Source organism: Tauraco erythrolophus, chromosome 17 (genome assembly GCF_009769465.1).
Source record: "Tauraco erythrolophus isolate bTauEry1 chromosome 17, bTauEry1.pri, whole genome shotgun sequence".
NCBI classification, from domain to species: Eukaryota; Metazoa; Chordata; class Aves; order Musophagiformes; family Musophagidae; genus Tauraco; species Tauraco erythrolophus.
Window position 1 is genome coordinate 9,109,224 of NC_141481.1, and position 22,553 is coordinate 9,131,776.

Genomic DNA, 22,553 nt, shown 5'->3' on the forward strand with positions numbered 1-22,553 from the left:
TCTCTTAAGGAAATTCTGAACTTAATTTTAGCGCCCTCACATGGTATCTCTTAAAAAGCAGCATCCAAAAAAGTGAGAACTTTGCAATATTTATATTAAAAAAAAGTAGAAGAGCAAGTGCAGTAAAATATTTAAGGAAATACATGGTATCATAAATACGGAAGAACTTTTACGGACAAATCTTTAATATACAAAGTTCTCAAAAATGGGGCCTTTCCATTTCACATACCTGAAGGTGTCTGATGACTGTAAATAGGGGCTTATCTATTTCACATTTAAATAAATATGAATAAAATACTGTATATATGCAAGATAAAAATCAGCCTACTGATGTAAAAAGAATTTGCAAAGAATTTATTAAATTATTTCTTAAAGTGTATCATTTAAATGTGAACCTCTGAACAGTACGGTGTGCTGTATGTTTCTGTATGTATATACTGTACACTAGAAAGTAAGCACTAGTTAAGTGCCATTATTAACAGTGTTATTTTCTCACAAAATTAAATTTAATATTTGAGTTGATCTATGGCTTCTAGCCCTCTTGCTGAACCACCAATTAAGTCAAATCAATGAACTAACAAAAGTGTTGCTCTCTGCTTCTGCTTAAATTATTAACATACCTAGCTCAAGACAGGTCCTTGTTGACTAATCTAGTAGAGGTGCTAGTTTCAAAAGTTTTCCTTTGAGAATCAAATTGAGTTGGTCTCTGAAGACATAATTTCAGTTCATGAAAGAAAGTGATCAACCTGTAGAAAATTTCTGGTTTGATTAAAGTGAAGACATGAGGCCTTCAATATTATGTCAAAATAGTGCAGAAATGGACTTTCTGCAAAGCTTCACAAAGGAACTATTGACTCATAACAAATTCTCAATAAAAAGTGTTAAAGTGTATCTGGTCAGTAAAATGTGTGAATTTTTTTTTTGGCCGCCTTCATAAAAACCTACTGCAGACAAGGTAAAACCCGTGTTGCTTCACTGAATCAAAACACAACAAATTGCATGACTTGGATGTCAAATCAGACATGTTAAATTATCAGGTTTTCCAGGCCACAATTTTGACATCTTTAAAATCTCATTATTCATCAGCGTTAAGTTAGCTGGGCATGAAAGCAAAAAGGCACACACCCCTCAACCCTTCTCTGCATAAAGAATCCTGCAACTAGTAAGACAGAGTAACACTGCAGCACAGAAACACAAGGCTGGTGATTAATGTGTACATCCGCCGTGTCCTTCTCGCTTCCTCTCCTTCGTGCTGCCACAAATGAGAACTCGGAAATCACCTCCCTGCAGAAATTCTCTTGGCTCCCAGAACAACAACGTGTAAGAACTCATCCCTTTGGCATCCCGAAAAAAAATTTAGCTTTAAGAATGTAACGTATCTCATAATACATTTATTGCCGTAACCACTGCATATAACCAGAAGATCACTCACCATGGATCAGTTAGTTTACTCCACATATATGAAAATATTTTCCTGGTTGTACTTTCAAAATTATTAATTTTTTCCCTTTAAATTTTTTGTAAAGTGTAGGAAGACAGGAGGCAAAAGCAAACTATTTAAAATGGTTATTGGTGAATTCCCTAAAGAAAAAAAAAATTAGTCCAACCACTTCTGAGTGTTAAGTCTCAGTGAGAAATAAACTAAAATGGCAACTGTAAAATGGAAGTTGCAATATTATATGATTTAGTGGAAGCTTAGTATCTGACAAAATGTCCTTCCTTCCATGTGATGGTTTAAGAGTATTTTCTGTTACTCTAATTGGAGAGCCAGTATCTCTAAACAAACACAGAGCAGTGATGTTCTGATGCTTCATTCCTCAGAGCTTTAAGATAGAACTATAATACATAAAAAGTCTATGTTTCTTGTCTGGATTAGTAAAATCCTTTTATACAGCATAGACTTGAAGGATCTTAAATGAGAACAGAGCTAGTTAATAAGCAACAAGTTAACAGGCCTACAGGCTTACAAAGGGTGAACTTCTCCATAAATTCAAGTAAAAAGAGTTGATCAGGTACAACTCTTTGTTGTACTCTGCCCTTTTCTGTCAATACAGAGATTTCACTGAAGACAACCACATTTTGGAGCAGTCACAGGAAACACGCTTTTAACTATCATATAACAGAAAAAGAGGCCCCAAGGTTGCCAAGAAAATATGACACCTCTACCACAAAATGCAAAGGGAAGTAACACTTTAAAAAAAAAAAAAACAAACCAGCCCCACAAAACCCAACAAATTAAGATTCAATTAAATTGTTTTTGTGCTACGGACAAGCACATAGCTGAAACCCCATTTGTCATTGCTCGTTAAAAATGAAAGCGGCAGAGTGCTCAGGCTGGAGACCTTCTCATGAGCTTTACTGCAGCGGCACAGGACTGGTAAGAGCAAACAAAAGCAAAACCTGGCCAAGTGCTGCTCTCAGTCCCACTGTTAGCTGAGGACTTTGAGAAGTCCTGCCTTTTGCCTAAGCTTCTGCAGCTGTAAAGTGCTCAATGCACTGATGAATCTGAAACATATGCTCTAAGATTAATTTTTGCAGTTTCTTAGTAAGCAAAACATTGTGTATTTCTTAACTATCTCATGCAATACTTTTTCCAAGTGAAAGCAATCTAAACGTACAAACCCAGCTGTGCAGACTGCCATGGCAACAAATTTGAAGTGTGAAATGTTTCCTCTGTTGTATTTCCTTTAGCTTTCCATTATATATCAAAACACTTTGACATATGCTGAATACATTCTTTTCCCATCAGGAGAGAAGAAGATTTATTATCTACTCTGTCATCCTACTTTCTTCCCACCAAGTCCTTTCCTTACCTTGGAAGTCCACGTGAAATGCTTACATTCCTTCCTTCTAAAGAACTGGCACTTTTAAGTACATTCACAAGAATGGTCAAAATTATTCACCATCTACAGCAGGTAGAATTCTTGTATTATTACAAATAATGACAGTAAAATATTTTTAAAACACCAGATTCTTATCAGAGTATTTATGAATTAAATATACAAATACATTTTTAAAAACCTACTTCCTACCAGAAGTTCTTTAAAACAAACAAAATTTATAACCAGAAAGAGAATCCATCTTACCTAGTTTAAAAGTACTTGATGATGCATTATACAAAAAAATAAATAAGTAGCAGCATAAATACTCCCACCACAGAGACCCAGAGAGAGGACTAATAAGAAAAGAAAGAGAAATAGGTTTACAATTAGAGACATCTCACAGGAACTGTACCTGCAAGTATACTGCCCAACAGTAGGAATAACTCTGCTATAAAAACACAGAGAAAGTTCTCAACTCTGGACAAAGCTAACTTTCAAAAACACAGAATTAATCTCCTAAATTGAAGTGTGTTTATCATGTATCTCACTGATACCAATAGGAAGTTCTTCTGCTCCTTGTACGTTAGCCTGTACGTTACCAATTACAAAATGAACTGAAAAGCCTAATTTTACCAACAACATTTGCTAATTTAAGCCAAAAATTTATCTTGCAGATGGTACAATTTCCACAACTGTGTCTTAACTGATCTCCAAAGCCTTTAAAAGACCATTTTGAAGTTAATTCTGGTATTAGGTTATCAAAGCTGTTTTAGAAACTCCATCTGGTGGCCACTAGGCAAAATACTCTTGCACTTAGAATCATAGAGCAGTAAGATCAGTAAAACTAACTAAAAGATTTAAGTTAATCATTAGAAAAAAGAAATAAAAATCAGTCCCAGTTTCTGGTTAAACACAGATTTGTACTAGCTGGTCCTGTCTGCAAGCAGTAAGGGCATTGCTGCAGGTATTTGTAAGAAGAAACAAAATTAACCATAACTTCTACAACAAACTGCTGCTGTGAGTATGAGGCCGGTAAGAGAAAATTCTGTTGCAAGAAGCAAATCTCAGCAATGGTTAACTTTGGCTTTGAACCTAGCAGAGGATATTTAACCAGCTATTACGTCTGATTATTCACAAGAAAGAAATATTTATTTTTAAAAAAGCATATGTTTCTTGTATTGTTTTATGAAATATCTGGTAGTAGTAGTCATTGTGGTTGAAAAGATGCTCAAAGATCAAAGGAAGTGCCGTTCTCATTCAGCTCCAGAGCATTGTAATTCTTTCTAATTAAGTTATGGTTTCATTAGTTCACAATGAAATAGATTTCATACTTAATTAATACAGAAATTTCTGAAATTTTTCAGGTCAGCCTATGTGCAATCAAATAATCATTCTAGCACCTGCAGTGCTATGCAGAGATCAGCTCTCTTATAAAACTTGCCATTGGAAAAAGCTTTTTCCCACCCTTTAATAGAAGTAGAGTATTATTTGGAAATACAGGCAATTTTTTGAGCTCTCGTAGCTGAGTTACGTCGATGATCTACCCGTACCGAGGAATTTATTTTGTGATTGATAGAAACATTACTGTATAGTAATAATAATAAAATACTGTTTATAAAACAACTTACATTACCAACAACGCCCAAATAAAATCACTACTACTGAATCATGGGCAAGCAACTCTGAGATGTGAAGGCAGCAATCGCACAGCATAGAGCATGGCTATTCTAGAAGAAAAGGAAGAAATGTCGATTTACAACCAGCCTCTGAGGTGTAGGTAATTATTAATACCAGTGCTTATGTATACACATCTCCAACTTGTGCTTTTTTAACCCTATCCAAGCAGAGGCAGTGAGACTATCAAATTTTACAAATTCACATAGCTCCATGTACCTTATAAATCAGCATAAGCATCTGAATGCCATCTAAAAACCAAACAAACAAAACCCCGACCACCACACAACAACACCACACTAAACCAAAATAATCCCAAGACCAAACATGCAGGGAATATAATACAATACAGACATGCAAGGTTTTTTTAGTTCTAAAATTAATCCATAAACAAAATTCCTTTAACTTTCTTCAAGCTAGCGATTCTTGGTTTTGTGTACAACTTCCCTGCTCCCCCCGCCCTCATTTTTTTTATGTCAAAGGCCTAATGTTCCATGGTCTTTTAAGCAAGGACACAAATTTGCCTGCTGTCAAGTAAAAAATGACTAAACATACATAAAATTAAAAGCAAAGCCTTTTGCAAGAACAATTTTACAGAGTGAATGGCAACTGCGCATCAATATAACAAAAGCCTTAGAATAGATGGTCTTCTCAAAATAAAATTTTTCCAGGAATCTTGAGTTATTGCATTAATACAAGTAGCCTTACGGTGCTAAAATGCCGCCAAGAAAAGCTTCCAATATGTAAGCTCAGTCCTTGAATAGAGTCAAAGCCACTAACTCTGTGGCTAATATCCTCCACTCAAGTCTTTATTTTTTTTGTTACATAACAACACTAGAGGGAAAATTGAGAAGGAAATAAATAGTAGTTTATGAAAAATATCTTTGAAAAAAATTGTAGAGTATTTCATAATTCAAAATCCCAGTAACAGCAACTGCTTTTCATCCTAATACACTGGGGAACGGGCAGTAACAACCATTTAATATTCCAAAACAATCCTATCATACTACACAGGGACAGTGTTCTCAATAACATTACATCAAAAAGACAAGAAAAGATACATTAATCAAGAGCAGAAGACAACAGCATAGTCTAAAAACAGACCTCAGGCTTGTCACGCAGGATTAGCTCCCTAACAATAATCATTACCCCAGAGCAATCCAGTCCCATCCCTAGACTAACTGCAGGTTTACTGCAGCTCCCTGTCCTCAATGACTGTGGATATTTGATGCTGCACTAAGCAAACAAGAGCTCTACTGCTCAAGTACTGCGACTGCTGAACAGCTGATCGTGGTGATTCACAGGCAGGTGAGCAAGACAGAACCACCATCTCTGTAATACTTTACTGGATAGATCTGCGTTAAGCCAGAGAACAAAAAGACTGGAATCTCCACGGTTTCAGCATCTCACAAGCCAGAAGCATTGAACGGTGTTTGTTAGAGAAGATGGAGAAGCTTCTCTCATCTGGCACACATGCATATGAGAGAAAAAGATCTCACTTCAAATTAAACCTACTGTCAAGGATCCGTACTCTGCTAAACACATCAGTAATACGGCTCAATTAAGGGAAATTATTAGATTTGGTCAAAAGAAAAGTGGCTCACGTCTGCTTTCTTTATAATAACATCTGTCACTCAGCACTGGATATATTTATTTTGCCATAGGAACAATAAGATGTGTTAAAAAATAAACAAGAGGTTTGCCCACCGCAGCATGCTGTAGGCAGCCTGTGGAATTGTGTATGTTATCAGCCAATCCTTAAATATTGTCACAGCATCTCACAATTATTCAACTTCTGCAACTTCTACCTTTCCTGCCTGTGCCCCATTTGGAACACCACTATCATACATCAACCTCTTCCATTGAAAGCACGTATATTAATGCACACTGACCACCAAAAAATCATAAATCACAAATAAAAATAGTAAAATTATGCATCATCCCAAGCACACTTAACCACCATTTTTTGCAGTTTTATGAAATGTTTATACAACTAAACACTAGTCTGTTTGCCTCTGTTCTCATATGACTTGTACCCTGTGATCACTTAAGCAAATTAAATCAACTGTTTTATTGTTTAAGGAGAGACACAGCTGGTCACACAACAGCAATATCTTGCTTTTGTTTCAGTGACACATTAACTGTGACAACAGCAGCACAGTGAGCTGCTGCCAAAACCACACCATATAGCTGTTAAGATACCTCAGATTAAGTTTTGTCTGCTTCCATAGTCTAGGTAGAATTGCAGCTATCAAGATGGGAATCAGCATGGTCTAAACAGAAAAAAGAATAGGCAGCTGGAAAATCTTGATTTTTCTCATCTCCAGTTCTTCTCTGGCTTTCAATTTATTCCATCAACTTGGGAAGATAAATTTCTCAGTAGCCAAGTTTCTCCACCTGTAAAACGGAGACACTTTCTGATGCGTGTGTGCTTTCTGAAATTGTGATGTGCTGCTTGTTCCTGACTCAAACTACGGTTCTTGCCCTCTAAACACCACTGAGTAACGAGGCTTAACACTGGTTTCAGTCAAAGTATGAAATAAATAATGTTTGTAAACGTGAACATAATTTTGAAGATGGAAGCCTTCTCTTAGATTATTTTTTTCTTTTAAAAGATGGGTGGCATAAGAAATAGCTTTTCTCTTTCTATTTATGTAATTTTTCTCATTAGAGGATAAGCTCCCCTGGAGCTCTGCTTTGCTACACCTCGCATTGTCAGAAAAGCTGTTACTGAATAACAGGAAATGTAGTTTTAACACTGCTGTGTCAGGGCTTATCTTCACTTGAGGCACTCCTTGCTCACTGAGTGCTAATTAACTCAGAACAATTTCAACCTTTATAAAGAGTGGTATGAATAGTCCTTAAACTTTTGGTGTAGCCATTGATTTGCTTTTATTTTACTAATAATCACAAAGGGCGAAGCCAGATGTCCTTACGTACATCCACTCAATGCAACTTCAAAAAAAGTACAAAACCCAGCTGTTTGCTGGTGCCCTCAGCCAAGAAATATTTTTACTTCTTCCCTGCCCCTCAGCAGAGCCATGGTTATCAATCACGTACCTTCAGAACTTTTCTGTGGAAAGTACAGCAAACCGGTGCCATAGCTGTTTGGCATTGCTTTGTGTGCACACGTGATCCATTCTGGAAGCTAAAAAGTCAAGTTAGTATCATCCAGTTGAGGACCAAATGCTTTCTCAAACTTTCCTGCAATTTCAAAAACAATCATTTGACTATGCTTACGTAGTTTAGTGTGCTCACTGCACAGCCCTGAGTCCCAGAAACAATAGTGACATTTCAAATTTGCACCTTTCATGGAAAAATCAATAGTTTAAAATAAATAAAAAATAATGAAAAAAAAAATCACCTGACTTGCACACAATTACAATGTGTATTTTTTCTTTACCATTCTTAACTATGATAAATTAATACCAACAGAATAAACCTAGATTTGGGTACACCTCAAAACCAAATGCTATATACAGAACACCTACACTACACAGCCAGCTTGATCCAAGTTTTTCAGTAACAATTTGGAGGAACTACTGTAAATGAAAGGGAAACAATCTACATAGTCCAACAAACTACTACGCTAAGATGATCAAAATCAAAGTCGGTATGGGAATGGGAGTATGCTGAATAACATGTATAAGCTCATAGGAAGCCACGTTTCACAGCACCACCAAACTACTGAAGAGCTGTTTTGGAGCAAAGCTACTTCACAAAGAACATGAACGTTCAACCTGAAAGCCGAAATGTGCCTGGGCTACTGCAGCATCCCAACACCCTCCACACGCATCTCTAGTTTCAAAAAAGTATTTGGAGCTGTAGTGCTAACCGTCAGGTGGAAATGTAGACCTAGTGCTGAAATATTTTCTCCAGATAACCCACAACTCCAGTTTTGAAATCTAGACTCGTACACATTTGTCTCGTTTCATTTCTTTGAAGTGTTTTGGCCCTTGCCACATGTTTTTCAATAAAGCTTGTTAAAGCGCAACAAGTAAGATGCCGTGAAAACAGAGGGCGCTCATCAAACACTGGTCATGAATTATCTTCTCAACCTCTGAAAGCCACTGCAGATTATTAAAAGATCACAGTAAAAGTGTTCTTTCCCATGTGCTGGTATGAGAAAACATGATGCTACCAATGCACTCCAGACAGTAAGGTTGCATGCACTCGAAAAATCATGAGCCAATCCTTTCTTGCTCATTTATATCTGAGGTTTTAAGAACACTGTTAAACATAGTCACTAAGAAGCCAGACCCAAAACATACTACAGACTCAAAATCCTGTCTTTTAACACCTCATGTTCATTGCAGTGCATCTGGAAAAATAATTTACTGCATGTGCACAACACTGGGCCAAGAGCCAAGACCCATGCAAAAATAGGAATACACCCTATTTTTAAGAAGGTAGCTCAATATTTTTGCCATGCACTACTTTTGTGTTGAGTTTTTGTCTCATTAAGCAAGGGGCCTTGCTTGGTATTTGTTCAGGCTTTTCCTTTTCTAGACCTCTAGCACTTACAACAGCACACGAGAAGAAAAAAAAAAAAAGTAATTGCAAAGGCCGGCCAATACACACAGGATTACTTCATGAACAGGGAAAAAAAAAAAATCCACTGGATGGCCTCACATACTCAGAAATGGCTGGGACAAACACTACTTTTCTGTTCTAAAATATCTCACTGCAGAGAATAATTTGAACTTTAAAGTCACATGATGAAACCATAGGTTTGCTAAACATGCAACGTGTAGGGTTTGAATGACTTAAACCAAGTTCCTGTTTCCTTTACAGAACTGTATGTTTTTCTAGTGAGCGAGCGTCTGGATTTTTCATCGTGATGTACGGCAGCTAAAGAAGTTACTGTAATACATACGCTCTGCTTTCTACATACATAAAAAGGGCTATATCCTCCAAACAATAATTATATTTCATCTGACTATTCACAGCGAAAGTCTCAGCCAGTTGTATCTGTGGAACGTTTTCTTGAAAAGGTAAGTGCTTTATCTTACTTTGAATATACAATGTTTTATTCATCACGAGAGGCTCAAACTGTGAAGCTAAGGTTATAATTTAACGGTTTTAGTTTTCCCTTCGTTAACAACGTTTGAACTACACAAAGTAAAATACTTTATCTGGGAAACATCCTCAGAAAGCTGAAATTTATAATAAAGCTGAGCATTAAATAGAGTAAATGTGAAGATTGTTTTCTGGTAAGTACTTAACTCCCATCGAACCGATGATAGCTAGATAATTAAATACTGTTCAGTGGTCTCGCCAAAAGACTCTAACCATTGCCTAAGAGCAGTCTTTTAAAGGATGGACATTGTTGGATAATCCAAACCACACTGCAGGAATTGTATGTGACAGGAAACACGTCAGCGACGCTGTTTAGAGACACGTTCGGTTACTGCTGATTCATTTATATTTTGAAAAAGTAAAAATAAAAGCTTTCTGTTTCTCAGAAACTGACAATTTTTCAGAAGGGTAGAATTTCTTAATATTTACAACCTCAAATACTTGCCCAAGTGTAGGAATTTTGACATTCCAAGAAAAGAGAATATGATGTTTTACATTCCAGTCTTTCATATACTGCAGCCTTCCCCATTTTTTTCTAGGCAGACCTAGTAAGAACAGTTAAGGACAAACTCACGTATGTATTAACACCCTCCCGCCTCCCAAATTACGTGCAGTGTTTTCATGGGTCAATGCAGGACATGCTCACTGAGAGCTGAGTTTTATAAGGAATATTAGGCATAGTGCTTTATGACTGGATAAAAGAATATTTTCCTTCTAATGGCTGGTGACAGAACGCAGAAAGACTGCCCTGCCAAACCTTTTATAGAGGAAGAGTTCTGGCTGCCAAGGAGAAACTCCCCATTTTAGGAGCTCTTCTTTCTAGACTTTAAATAAACAAAAGTTTCCTTAAAATCAAGCTCTCCATTTGCAAGAGTTAAACCATCAAAGTGGGGACAAGGGACCAAAAACAATGAAATCATAGAGACTAAGTCCTCTTGGCACTGAAAGTAGTCTTTTCACAACTTGCTATTTTCAAACTGTCTTCTGAACATCATGCTTATTTGCCCAGCTCCATCTATTGGAAGTGAAAGATGACATATCCGTTGTGCTTCAGAAAGCAAAAATCAAATGTATTTACTTTAACTGCTGACACAAAAGGCAGAGCGAATGACCGAGGGGAAACAGGGCCAGAAAGAGAAGGAGAAAAAAAAAAAAAAAAAGAAAAAAGTGAGGCCACATGAAGTTAAGGAAGGATTCACAACATGCGAATGATGGTCAATTAAAACAACATAGGGGGGAGCAGAGGTAAAGGGACAAAATACTCGAGTATGGCAGTACAAGGAAAGGTAACGCAAGCAGCATATTCCAAATTTCCCTCAGTAATTAATCTTAGGAGAAACAGGAATAGGCCTGGCTTCCACCAGAGCTTCAGAGTATTTGACACGCTATATATTACTCTCAGTTACCAGTGAGGAAATAAAGTCAGTTTACATCATAGTATGTTGTGAGAAAAAAAATACTAATTCAGGTCTCAAGGTGTTTGCACTCTAAGCTGACAGATTCCACTACAAGAGTGAAGGACTCGGGCCCCCTCGCCAAGCAGAGCATAAACATTATGTGCATTTTGAAATAAAATGCATGTCCCTGCAGTAAATCCAAGAACCAGACAAGAACTGAGGGAATACCAGATTTTCTCACAGCAGAGGAAAATGACATAATAAATTCCTTATTTTTTTTACGATGGAAACTCAAAGTATTTTAACAATAAAAAAAATGTGGTTGGCTGCATGGAGATTCTGAAATAAAAGATATGAGAAATAAACCACTCTCCAATGCTCTGCTGCTCCCATGGAACATATCTTTTTATTTTAAATTAAATCAGTATTACCAAAAATCCATAAAAACTTGCAAATATATTCATCTTACTACAGCAAAAGTTGTGAGATCCTTCATCCCATTATTATTCTAAGCATACATTTACTTTGGTGCAAGGAATGAAATTAACGCTTTGGGAATGCTTTAAAGCTGTAAAGGCTCACAATTTCTCAGAGTTGCTTTAGATGACAGATGAGCACCTTACAGTCATAAGACTCTCTAAAGCTACCCATTCTGATGTAAACAAATGTATAGAGAGGTTACGCCATCTGTGACTGTATTCAATCCATCAGCTGCAGAGGCTGCAAAGGAGTCAGACTTTTCTGGCAGGGTCCAATTTATAATCCCAGCTAGATAACCCTAATGCAGCGACTTCACGAGGTGTCGAGCAATATATCTTGTAAAGTGCTACATATCCTCAAATTCCACTGAAACAGTTATGAAGAGACAAAAGATTGCCAAAAATAAAATCAGACTGTAGGATAAGGTGGTAAGTGAGGAACATGTATCTAGGTGTGACCACGTTAGAAGAACGTACATGTATTAGCTTGTATGAAGAATTCGGCAGATTTGATTGCAGCCACCTGCACAAGAGCCTTTCCCACCACACTCTGAACTCAAAATTGCCATTTGCTCTCTTTCAAATACTTAGGGAGACACCAGAGCCAAATAAGAAAATAGTCTCACGTTATCATCATTTGTTTGGGGTTTTTTTAAAGCAGAATAAAAACTTAGGAATAATTTAAGAGAAAAAAAAAAATCAATATATACAGCATTAACTTTAATCTTATTTGCCGAACCAAAAATATTTCAGAATGAGCTATAAGCTGCTAGCAGATATTTTTTCTTCTGTGATGAACACTTTACTGAATTTAAGCAAGCATTACGCTCATACTGCCTAACTATGGCAAAGCTTCTTGTTTTGGTAAAATTTTGTTTGTTTAGGTAACCCTAAGGTGATTTTTTTCTGGAAGTTTCCTTTAAAATAGTGCACTTCAAAATTTTTCCTTAAGTCGGAATTGTAATACTTACACTGATTATAATTATACATAGTTACACCACTATTTCCCCTCCCAAGTGAGAATGTTAACTCTAGGTTGAATAGATTACTTCTGTTTAGTTTAAATCCCTCTCCAGATGATGCAAGTTAAAAGACACACACTTATCTAAGAATAACAGTGTCTAGGTGGAGAGTAAAAGTAAAATAAGAACAATGATGTTAACATAACAGTAATGTTAAATAATGGTCCGTGGTCATAAACAAGAGTTGCAACCCAACTGAAACTACTTCAGATCTTCGTCTTGACACGTACGACGAATGAGGCTGGAACACATCGACAGCCTCTCCATAGTACTGCGCTGGTCCATCATTAAGATACCACAACAAGCAAACTGGTGGGTACAGAAAGAGAAACAAGGACGATGCTCTTTCTTACAGAATAAGCTGCAACTACTAGAATATGCCACGTTAAGTCTAACGTTCCTTCCTTTGTCTTGACCATACCTTGCTATGGTCAAAGATGAACCCAGTATCAGTACCAAGGCCAGGTCCTGAGCAAATTTAACCAAGTTTTGGCATCTTGTCTTTCCTGTAATTTGATGTAAGGCCGTATGATTTCCTGTCAAACCCAAAAATATGTCCTTTGTTTCCTTTGCAATTATGCTACCATAAAAGCTGAACGTTGCTAAGCTATTCTGAGGTTCTCTACAAGGACAGCAAGCATGGTCAGTTGGCCCATGGTGTACAAGTTGTTGAGAAGATAATGGAGACCTTCACAGTGCCAGAACTAAATGCAAATGTGCAGCCCTGTAAAAGGTCTGATGAGACTGTAAGGCAACACTGGAGACTCTGGTGGAAGAGTTCAAAATGTAAATATTTCTTAACCTCCTGAAACTACTGTGTGGAATGGTAACAAGCTTTCTGCGGATGCTCAAGTGGTTTCCACATTCACTTTCTCTATCCATCACAAAGTACCTATCCTTTGCCAGACTGAGCTTCAAATCTCTTCTAATAGAAGGTCAAAGTTTGACTTACACTGCTTCCTTCATTCTTGAGATTTCTCCTGAGTATTAAAGAAAAGACAAATTGCAGAATTTAGAATTTCATGGTCTTTAGATTTCCAGGAACTAATAAAGAGAAACAAAAGCAGCAGAAGGAAGTCAGAAGAAGCAAGTCTGTCAAGCTCCGTGGCTACAGTTGACTGAATAGCACAGCAGATCACTTTCGGCCATAGAGCCAAAGGGAAGCAGAGAGCATTGCTGCTACTTGATTAATGAGAAAGCTTCTAGATTTTTTTTCCCTCCTCGGTGCTTCAGTATTAAGCATGGAAATTTAGAAATCAGACTGATAAGTTTTATTTCAAAAGAGATACTTTGAAATTAAAATCTAGAAGGTGGAAATCACTAGTATGAAGAAATACAAAGGACAACCAGTTGACTACAGCTGTGAGGTTTTGCGTGTGTGTGTGGCTTGGGTTATGTTTTTAATCATTCTCACTCTTCAGTTTGAGCTCTTTAGTACAAACTTCAGTCCTTCTTAGTGGTTCATATTAAAATCAGCTGAGCAGAAACAAAAGCTCTACTGCAAGCATTTAAGATACACTTCCTCAATTAACAAGACAACAATATTTCCTCCCACCACCTACCATATTTGAAAAGATTTTCACTCTATTTTTCTTAAGATTGTTCATATTTAACAATCTATTTTTAATCTTCAAAATTATATTGACTCTTAACTTGCTTCAGACACTTTGGCCAGTTTTGCCCATCAATGCTTTCCTACGTAGTGTACTTCAGCTCAAAGGTTCGAATACAGTCAGAGTCTGACCAGCCATTTTCTCCTCTCCTGCGAGTATACCTGTAACAAAACTTCCCTGGATCCATCAGCCCTTCCTGTAGTGGAACCTCGCCAAAAAAATAGCCTTTTCTAGAAAGGAGGAAAATCTGTCTTTAAAAGGGGACAAAGAACACTGCTGAATCAAAACATAACTCCACCGTTTTATATAAATGAAATTATAATTATATAAGATTATATATACACTTAATCAAAGCCACTTTGATAAGTCAACTTTTCTAATTAAAACCAGTATTAGAATTCCAATTTTGAGGAGAGATTAGAAATATCAGAAATAGGAAGTAGTGTCAGAGGTAACAACCATAAATGAACTGTCAAACAGTATTAAGACACTGACTTATCTATAATGAACACTGCTTAAAAACATTAATGCATCTTTATGAACTTTTACCAATTTAAAGTTACTTTCACTTCAAGAGTTAACATCACTAGAATCCCTTTATGGAAAAAGCATTATGTACAACTAAGTGTATCATTCTTGTTACTAATATGACTGTATAGAAACTTCCATAAGGAGAATTCCACTGTCCTACTTGCCTGATGTTCTGTCAAGATACATTGCTTGTACAGACTAGCTTTGCATACAACGGAACAAAGCAAAAACACCAAACCCTAATCTAACACAAAATTGAAATCCTTGTGAATAAAGAAGGATTTTTTTTTTTTTTCCAGAAAACAACATTCTACACTGTAACAATGTCTGTATGTGTAATTTTTTTCAGTACTAAGGACCATGCTTACTCAGACATTCAAAACATTGGGAATAGTGAGTTCATTCTTATGTTTCAAAATATTTATCTTTTGTAACTAAAAAAAAAAAGTACGTTATTTTCTGTATCAATCAGTACAAGGTACACAGAAATTCTCTTTTAGAAACTGAGTTAATTATGCTTTTACATGGTCTGTAAAATTTAGATATCCATATCTATTACACTCAGTTGTTCCTAAGTACATATTATGTTCTCCTACAAAGCTTTCTGGCTTTAAAAAAAGATCCTCCAAATGTTTACATGGTAGCAAAATTATGATATCAACATATGATAGAGTCATTACAGCTAAGAGTCTACCCACATTACTCTTAAAATTTCCTATTTTCAGGAATTTATAACTCAGCTGTAAAAAAGGTTCCTTGCTAAAACTTTATCAATAGGCTTATAATGCACCAGTAATCATTTTCTCAAATTTGAGCATGCAGAAAAGCAGTATTTTTTGAAGTTTTATGCAACAGCTACAGCTAAAAATGATAGTGTTATTAATGTATAAAGATGTTTTAGTGCGAAAGCAGTTTGTTGATAACAGTTCTTAAACATACACATGAATTTGTAATTAATTAACAAACAGCCTCGGTACAGACTGCAGTTATGAAAGGCTTTTTTTCATAACAGCAAGGAAGCAAAACTAAAACAAAGGAAGGAATGTGACTCTTGCCTCATGTTGTGATTATCTTTGCATTTTCCTCAGTATGCAGTGTGAGCTCCGAGACTGTCAGCTGGGTTCAAACTATACCAAATTCCCACCCTTGAGACAGTACAGTGAAGCTATTTTGTGCCTGTAGCTGCAACCCACACGCCGGAGTTGCCCTGCAAACTGCTTTATCCTTTTTTGGTGAGATGGCAAGGAAAAGCAGCTCCACCGAGTCACAGAGCCAACTTCTTCCTCGCCCGCCCAACGGCCAACTCTCCTGTATATTCCACAGGCGACACGAGCGCGCTGAATCCTGGCTGTTATCTACAAAGCTGCGGTGAAGTCCTGTCTGCATCAAGTGAGGAAAAGGGGATAGTGGTGAGAGCAGGAACCAGATTAAAAAAAAAAAAAAAAAACAACAGAAAAGGCAGATTTTTCTGGCTAAAAATACTACGCCATTTAGCTTGCAATTAACATCGGAATGTAAAATCCACCAAAAAAAATACTACATTTATTCTGAACAAATAGTTTATACTCCTGACTTCACATAATATTTAACGCACAAATTAGAGACATCACAGACTGTACTTTAACACCTGTTTCACCTTCCATTTCAGTTTCGAACTCCATTGAACAGGAAACGAGCACAGTGTGGAAGGAAGGATGACTTCTCACAACATGACATGGATCAGCTATCCAAGCAAGAACTTGGCTTTCATCTCCCCAGAAGAAATCGAAGCCTTCATAGCTTCTCAAAACATCATATCCAGACTTATGCACGGATACATCGCCTTTTTTGTACCAACAGGATTGATAGCTGGCATATGTATTTTGATCATTTTCATCAAGAATTATTTGCAGTACAAAGTCATAGAAAACTTAGACTTACTTCTTCTACACTTTACCATCAGCAATATTATAATGATTTTTTTATCCTTTACAGTCATTACTAGACCTGACTATTTAAAAGCAACCCATCTCGCATGTAACGTGCTGTCGTTTTTTTTCAACTTCAGTTATTTGAATTCTCAGTATGTTCTGATTTTGACACTTCTCATACTATTACTCAAGAGATTTCCACCAAGGACCACTCTCAGTACAATAACTCGAAGACCCATATTGTGTGTTGGATTTGTACTTACATATGCCTTCTGTTTGTCACTGATTGAGGCAGTACTGGTTGGCACAGATAACTATCACTTGGAAACGTACTGCCAGCTAGATCCATTATTTGCATGGCCTGAATATGAGATCATTAAATTCACCTTTGGATTTGGAATCCCAGCATTTCTCCAGATACTTTGTTTTACTGTTCTCTTCACCAAAGAAGCACCTGCAGAAGCTCCAGCCTTACAACAGCACATTTGTACTCACCCCGCTGCGCACATCATAAGCGTAACAATATTTATATGTCGCCTATTTTATAATGTTATGATTCTCTTCAGAACAACGTTCAAATTACAGAAGAGCATCGGAACTCCAAAGAATGAACTGGTGATGAATATTGCTGAAATAGTGTTGTTCTGTGAGAGCTGTGCTAGTTTGGTATTTATACTTTGTTTTCATAAACCATGCAAGGATGAAATACTTAAAGTCATACGGAACTGCCGAAGGGACAACACTGCCCACAACCACCCTGAAATACCAGTAACCACTATGACCCATGAAAGCGGGTCTCAGTAATACTTGCTGTTCTGAAGAACTGTCAATCCACCTTACTTTTTAGCTTGTTTGTGGGTTTTGGTTCGGTTTTTTACTTCTTCAAAAAAGGATAATTGTTCCTTCTTTAGAACCCAAACTTGGATTATCACAGATAGCAGTACTGGAAGAAAAAAAAATATTTAGTTCTAGTATTTGCAGTGATCTATGAGAAAACATGCAGGGTCTGAGATTGTTTGGGCTTTTTTCATATATATATATATATGTATGTATATTTAAATTGCCTATTTTCTGCAAGTATAACTTGAAAGCCAAGTAGAAAGAAAGGTACTGTTGCCACAAAAGTGTGCTTGTGTAATAAGCAAAGATGCAAACAAAAACATAGCAGAAAGCAACTTTGAACAAAGGTAAAAATCTGCAGCCAAAGCATTTTTTCAGGTGTGCTTCCTCTTCTGACTTCTTACCTTACAAACTACTTATTTTTATAGCATTGGTAAATTCTAGTAGCAGCGGCAGTGAAGTATGGCTTAAGAATCCATTGTAATCTTGAAATAGTATGTGATACTCTAAGTCTATTGTAACACTTACTTATATTTTTTATATATATATATATATACACACACACATATACACAAACTGAGCATTTCTTCCCTTTTCCCATTTTCCTCTTATACTTTTTTTCGGAACTCTTAAGGTTTTTGTCTGAACGCTTATGCCAAAAAAAAATTCAAATTAATGAAACACTGGTTCATAAAGGAAAGCTTCAGGTCCTTTGTGAGGCACTGAACTGGAAAGATCAACAGGATGGCTAATTAAAACTTCGTGCAAGAATGAAAGCTTTTTGTTAATGTACTCTCAGCTTCAACTTTGCATTAAGACTTACAGTAATTACCGATTTAAGCCATTCTTGATGAGTTCATTCAGAAATATGAAGTCGCAAGCCTTGGAAGAGTCATATTCAACAATGTACTAACTAAAAAAAGAAAAGCCAGCCCAGAACAGTATAACTGAGGCACGTTTTTAAAAAGACAAGCAGAAGCAGAGCCTCAATTCCAAACTGAAATCAAGGCTCTGCTGGAGACAAGATAGGAGGATTATACATTTAGATAAAAAGTCATGGGTAAATGGCGGAAAATGGGGAAAAAATTTGAATTGGAGAATATAACAGCTGTGGTATAGGAATTCAGATGTAGCCCTGCAGAATCAGTAGCTAATGCAGGCTGAGATGTAGGTGCAAAGTTTTAAATGCTTGCTTTGAGGACGTTGTTACCATAACCAAATTTGGCTAGGAGTCATCTTACACATCTGGCTTCTGTTTCAGCTTTTCCTCTCACAGAGGTGGAGAGAATGGAAACAACAGGGAAGGCACAAAATTGTACTAGATCTTGGATAAATAGACTTAGATTGCAAAGTTATAAAAATACAGTCATGTGATGAGGAAGGCTCAAGTGACCTGAAGGGTTCTGAGAAAAGATGCTTAAATATGTGCCTTTGCGTGACAGCCAGATGCTAACGGAACTGACAGATTTTTTTTTTGCAGTTGGATGCTTTGGAAGGTCTTCCTAACAGGGTCCAGATTTGCACGGAGAGCTGCTGCAAATCAGCATAGGCTGCCTAAAACAGAGGAAAGTGGGCACTGATCAATCAAGAGGAACATCTACAAAACAACAGCCAAGTGCATAAATGGAAGAAAAAAGGACATTCGTTCAATAATAATACAGTATATAATACAGTATCCAACTATATGGATCTAGTCTTAGACATCCAAGTCCTGAAATTTATGGACCATGCTTGTATCACATGGAAATAAAGAACAATACGTAGTCTCACTAACTATGACTGTAAGGACCAACATTTCTGCAAGATGTAAAAATCAACTGGTAAGATGTCTGCATTGTATTTTGTCAGCCTGTTTTCCTGTTCAGTTCTCTTCTGCTGCCAGCATGAACAGATGGATAATTAAAGAACACCACGTATAAACAGATCGTTATAGAACCTGGTCAGAAAGGAAGTACGTAGATAAGAATCATCTCTTTGAATACAAGAGCCAATTTCATACTTGTAAAAGGATTTCTCAGCTGGCATCAGAGGTTTTGTTTTGCACCTGAAAAGGAGGTTAAACAACATGGACCTAAGACCAGCCTTGCAGAAAGAAGTTTGAAGAGATGAGTTATAAGAGCTGTACATCAGTGAAAAAGCTGACAGACAAGCTGAAAGAGTTTGTCAGAAGATGCAAGCTGTTTATTCCAATTCAGACAGAATATCACAGTTTCAGCTGCGCCATGGATAAGTAGGTTATTTTCTAGCATGGAAATTACACACAAAGGATTCTACTTTATTCACTGCTTCCATATATTTTATATTTGAGGATGAAAGAATAAATATTATGTTGTTTCTGAGTCCTGAGTTACTGTTAAAGGTGCCTAAAAGAAAAGCTAGTCAGTAAATGTTGGCTCTAGTTAACATTGGCTGGGACCTGGAAACTGGTCTCCGTTGAGTGAGTCATAATAACGCACCTGTAAGGAGCCTGAAGGTCCAACACGGGTGGAAGGATGCTTCATGATACTCTGAGCAAGGTACACAGCTAAGGCAGAATGTTGCAGAGAAACAAAACCTGTAGGGGTCTATGTCAGATCTGGGATTTGGGAATGGGTACATCTTGTCAAGAATGAACTACTACCTGTAAGTCTGTAAGAACTCCTGGGTATAGCTTCTGGCTGCCAGCTGTGAGAATTGAGTGAATGTACTCTGGTCTCTTCCCTGTCCATGGCTACTGTTGTGGGAAAAAACAGAGTATTTTCCAAATTGCAGGTTATCTTGTCATAAAGAAATCTCTAGGTACAATGAAAAGACTTTGTAACTGAATAGGAGAAAACAAAGGTAAACAGGAGAGAAGAGGCTGAAAAAATGAAGAACAATAATTCAAATAGTTATGAATAAAACTTATAGCAATACAGAAACATTTTGTTAAATCATTCTTGATAAAGTCACTCAGAGCTTACATTAAAATTCAGGACAATTAATGTGCAAACCTACCTGCATCCAGCTAGAATATGAGGGCAAACACTCCTGTGTGCAACAGGGGAAGGAACAGAAAGAGTCCCCAAAAGGCATTCTAAAATAGTCTGATATGAGGGAGAAAGAGCAGTTTTGGCTAAGATAAAAAGTAATAAATTTTAAATTATTAACAATTTGAAGTGCATTTTTAAGAACAAAATAAAATCTCCCTGCTTGGAGAGATTTTTTCCCCTATACCAGCAACAGCTTTGTTGAACACTTAATTCTTCCAGGCTTCACCTAGTTCTGAACAGTATGTTCCAGAAGAAATAGAGCATATATTTTTATAGGCATGCTGTCAAAATTAACTAAAGGGATATACTGGAAAATTCGAAGAAGAATATTTTACTTCTGTACTGGTAGTATTTGTATTTTTCTAAGACTTTGGCCTGCTTTTGAAAAAACCTTTCCATTCAGTGAAAGAAGAGAAATGAGCAGGCTGCTGAAGTTAAAGTATGAATTTCTGAGTTGGTAACGTGTTTTGGAAAAGAATATGAAGAGACTACAGACTCATGAGGATATGGTTCATCTTTGCTGAACCAGCTGGCTCAAATTTGATTCGATCCCATTGCAAAACAACATCTGAGCTAAAAGACTGGATTTGCACATCTCAATTATAACTTGAGCTGCTACACCCCTACACTAAGCCTGGCCTTAGTTACATTCTAATTTCAAACTTGTGGCCTCTGAAAGGGCTACAGCATTCCTTATCTTGATTTTAAGTTAGCTGCAAAAGATTTGGGGTAGGGTGATAGCTCAAGTAGTTCAGTCAAAATAAGTACTCTATCTAACATTTACACCATGGATGTTGCATGACAATTTGAGTCACTAATTGGCTGGAATGAAAGAATGCGTTTCACTTCCATGGTACAAGTATCCAGCAAAGAACTATCAGACCCAACTACTGAAGGAAAAATGATTGATGCTTTGCATATTTATTTTTTTTTTAGTCAGATTTGGATAGAGCCTGAAGTTCCATAATGAATCATCTTTAATTTACAATATTTTATGGTCCAATTTTGTTAAATTTTTATATTATCCCCCAGGAGTTTTGTGATATACACTTTAAGAAAAATAAAAAGGTTTTACCAGAATAGTTTGAATGGGTACACAGGTGTTGTCACTGCAAAAGAAAAAAGGCAGAACTTTTCAAAATTATTTTTATTAAGAAAAATGCATTCTCAGAATTATTGGCAACTGAAAAATCTAAACGGACCAAATACACTCTATCCAAGGTTTTCTGCAGGCATAGCACACGATTAATTCATACTCAAACCAAGTTTGATCATGTGCAAGAAAGGGAAGGTTACTGAGGCTGGACAGGACAAAGCATGAAGGTGCTCTACAACAGGTTATCGGATGGAGAAGATGTCATTGAGCATCTGAAAACAGTTGCAGTCAGCATCCATGCTAACACAAAGATGAGAGAACTTGTAGGAGGAAATCAATCTACTTGCAAAACTTCATGAACATTACAACAGCATCTGTGTCTGTTATCTGAGATAATTTCAGTGGAGATTCTTATACAAATCCTGTTTCTTCTGCATATGGTTATATTACACTGTAAGCATTCCAATATAACTCTAATTTATGCTTCCTTCCCCTTCCATGCAATACAGTACCTTACTTTTTGCAGCTTTACACACCCTGGCCCTGATCTAATTTCTCCAGCACTCAACAGCTTCATACCCAAACCACTTCCACACTTTTGACAGAATCCAACCGCTCGTACATCCTACAGGGTTTATCCTGCTTATCATCCCACTGGAGAGGCTGCTGTGTCGCGGTGGCCCAAGAGCTGTGATTACACCGGACTGTTGACATTGTTCTCTCCTGTTCTCACACCTCCCACTTTCTTCCTCCTCAGCTGCCACCTTTTTGCAACACAGGAGCAGGCACATATGTTGAAGTCTGCTCAATTACAGAGAATATCTTCTATTATACCCCACTTTAAGCCTCGTGGTGCACCCAACTACATGACAGACCATTACTCTAGCATTCCTCAAAGACACATTTATTGAGATATATACAGCATTTCAGAAGTTGACTACTACAGATTCAAAAATAAACTGCTAGGAAAACTTTAAATGGCAGATTACTGAGGTTTGACATTATATGAATGCTATCGCAGCAGTTGCTCTCACATATGTTCTCAGCAACAATCTAGGTAAGGTATGACAGGCAGAACT

General features: G+C 36.9%; 2 protein-coding genes across 2 annotated transcripts in view; one reads left to right on the forward strand and one right to left on the reverse strand.

Moving 5' to 3' along the window:
* Positions 1-22,553, reverse strand: part of CHLSN (cholesin) — a 128,496-nt gene that overhangs the window by 85,115 nt on the left and 20,828 nt on the right. The window lies entirely within an intron of this gene.
* LOC147527562 (uncharacterized) lies at positions 9,466-17,526 on the forward strand. The gene is made up of 2 exons (XM_086622201.1): positions 9,466-9,490; positions 16,266-17,526. Exon 2 carries the CDS (start codon positions 16,312-16,314, stop codon positions 17,329-17,331), a length of 1,020 nt encoding a protein of 339 aa, XP_086478327.1. The 5' UTR covers positions 9,466-9,490; positions 16,266-16,311; the 3' UTR covers positions 17,332-17,526.

Excerpts from the sequence above, each read along its gene's own strand:
- LOC147527562 (XM_086622201.1), top strand. The coding sequence starts at position 16,312 with ATGACTTCTCACAACATGACATGGATCAGCTATCCAAGCAAGAACTTG.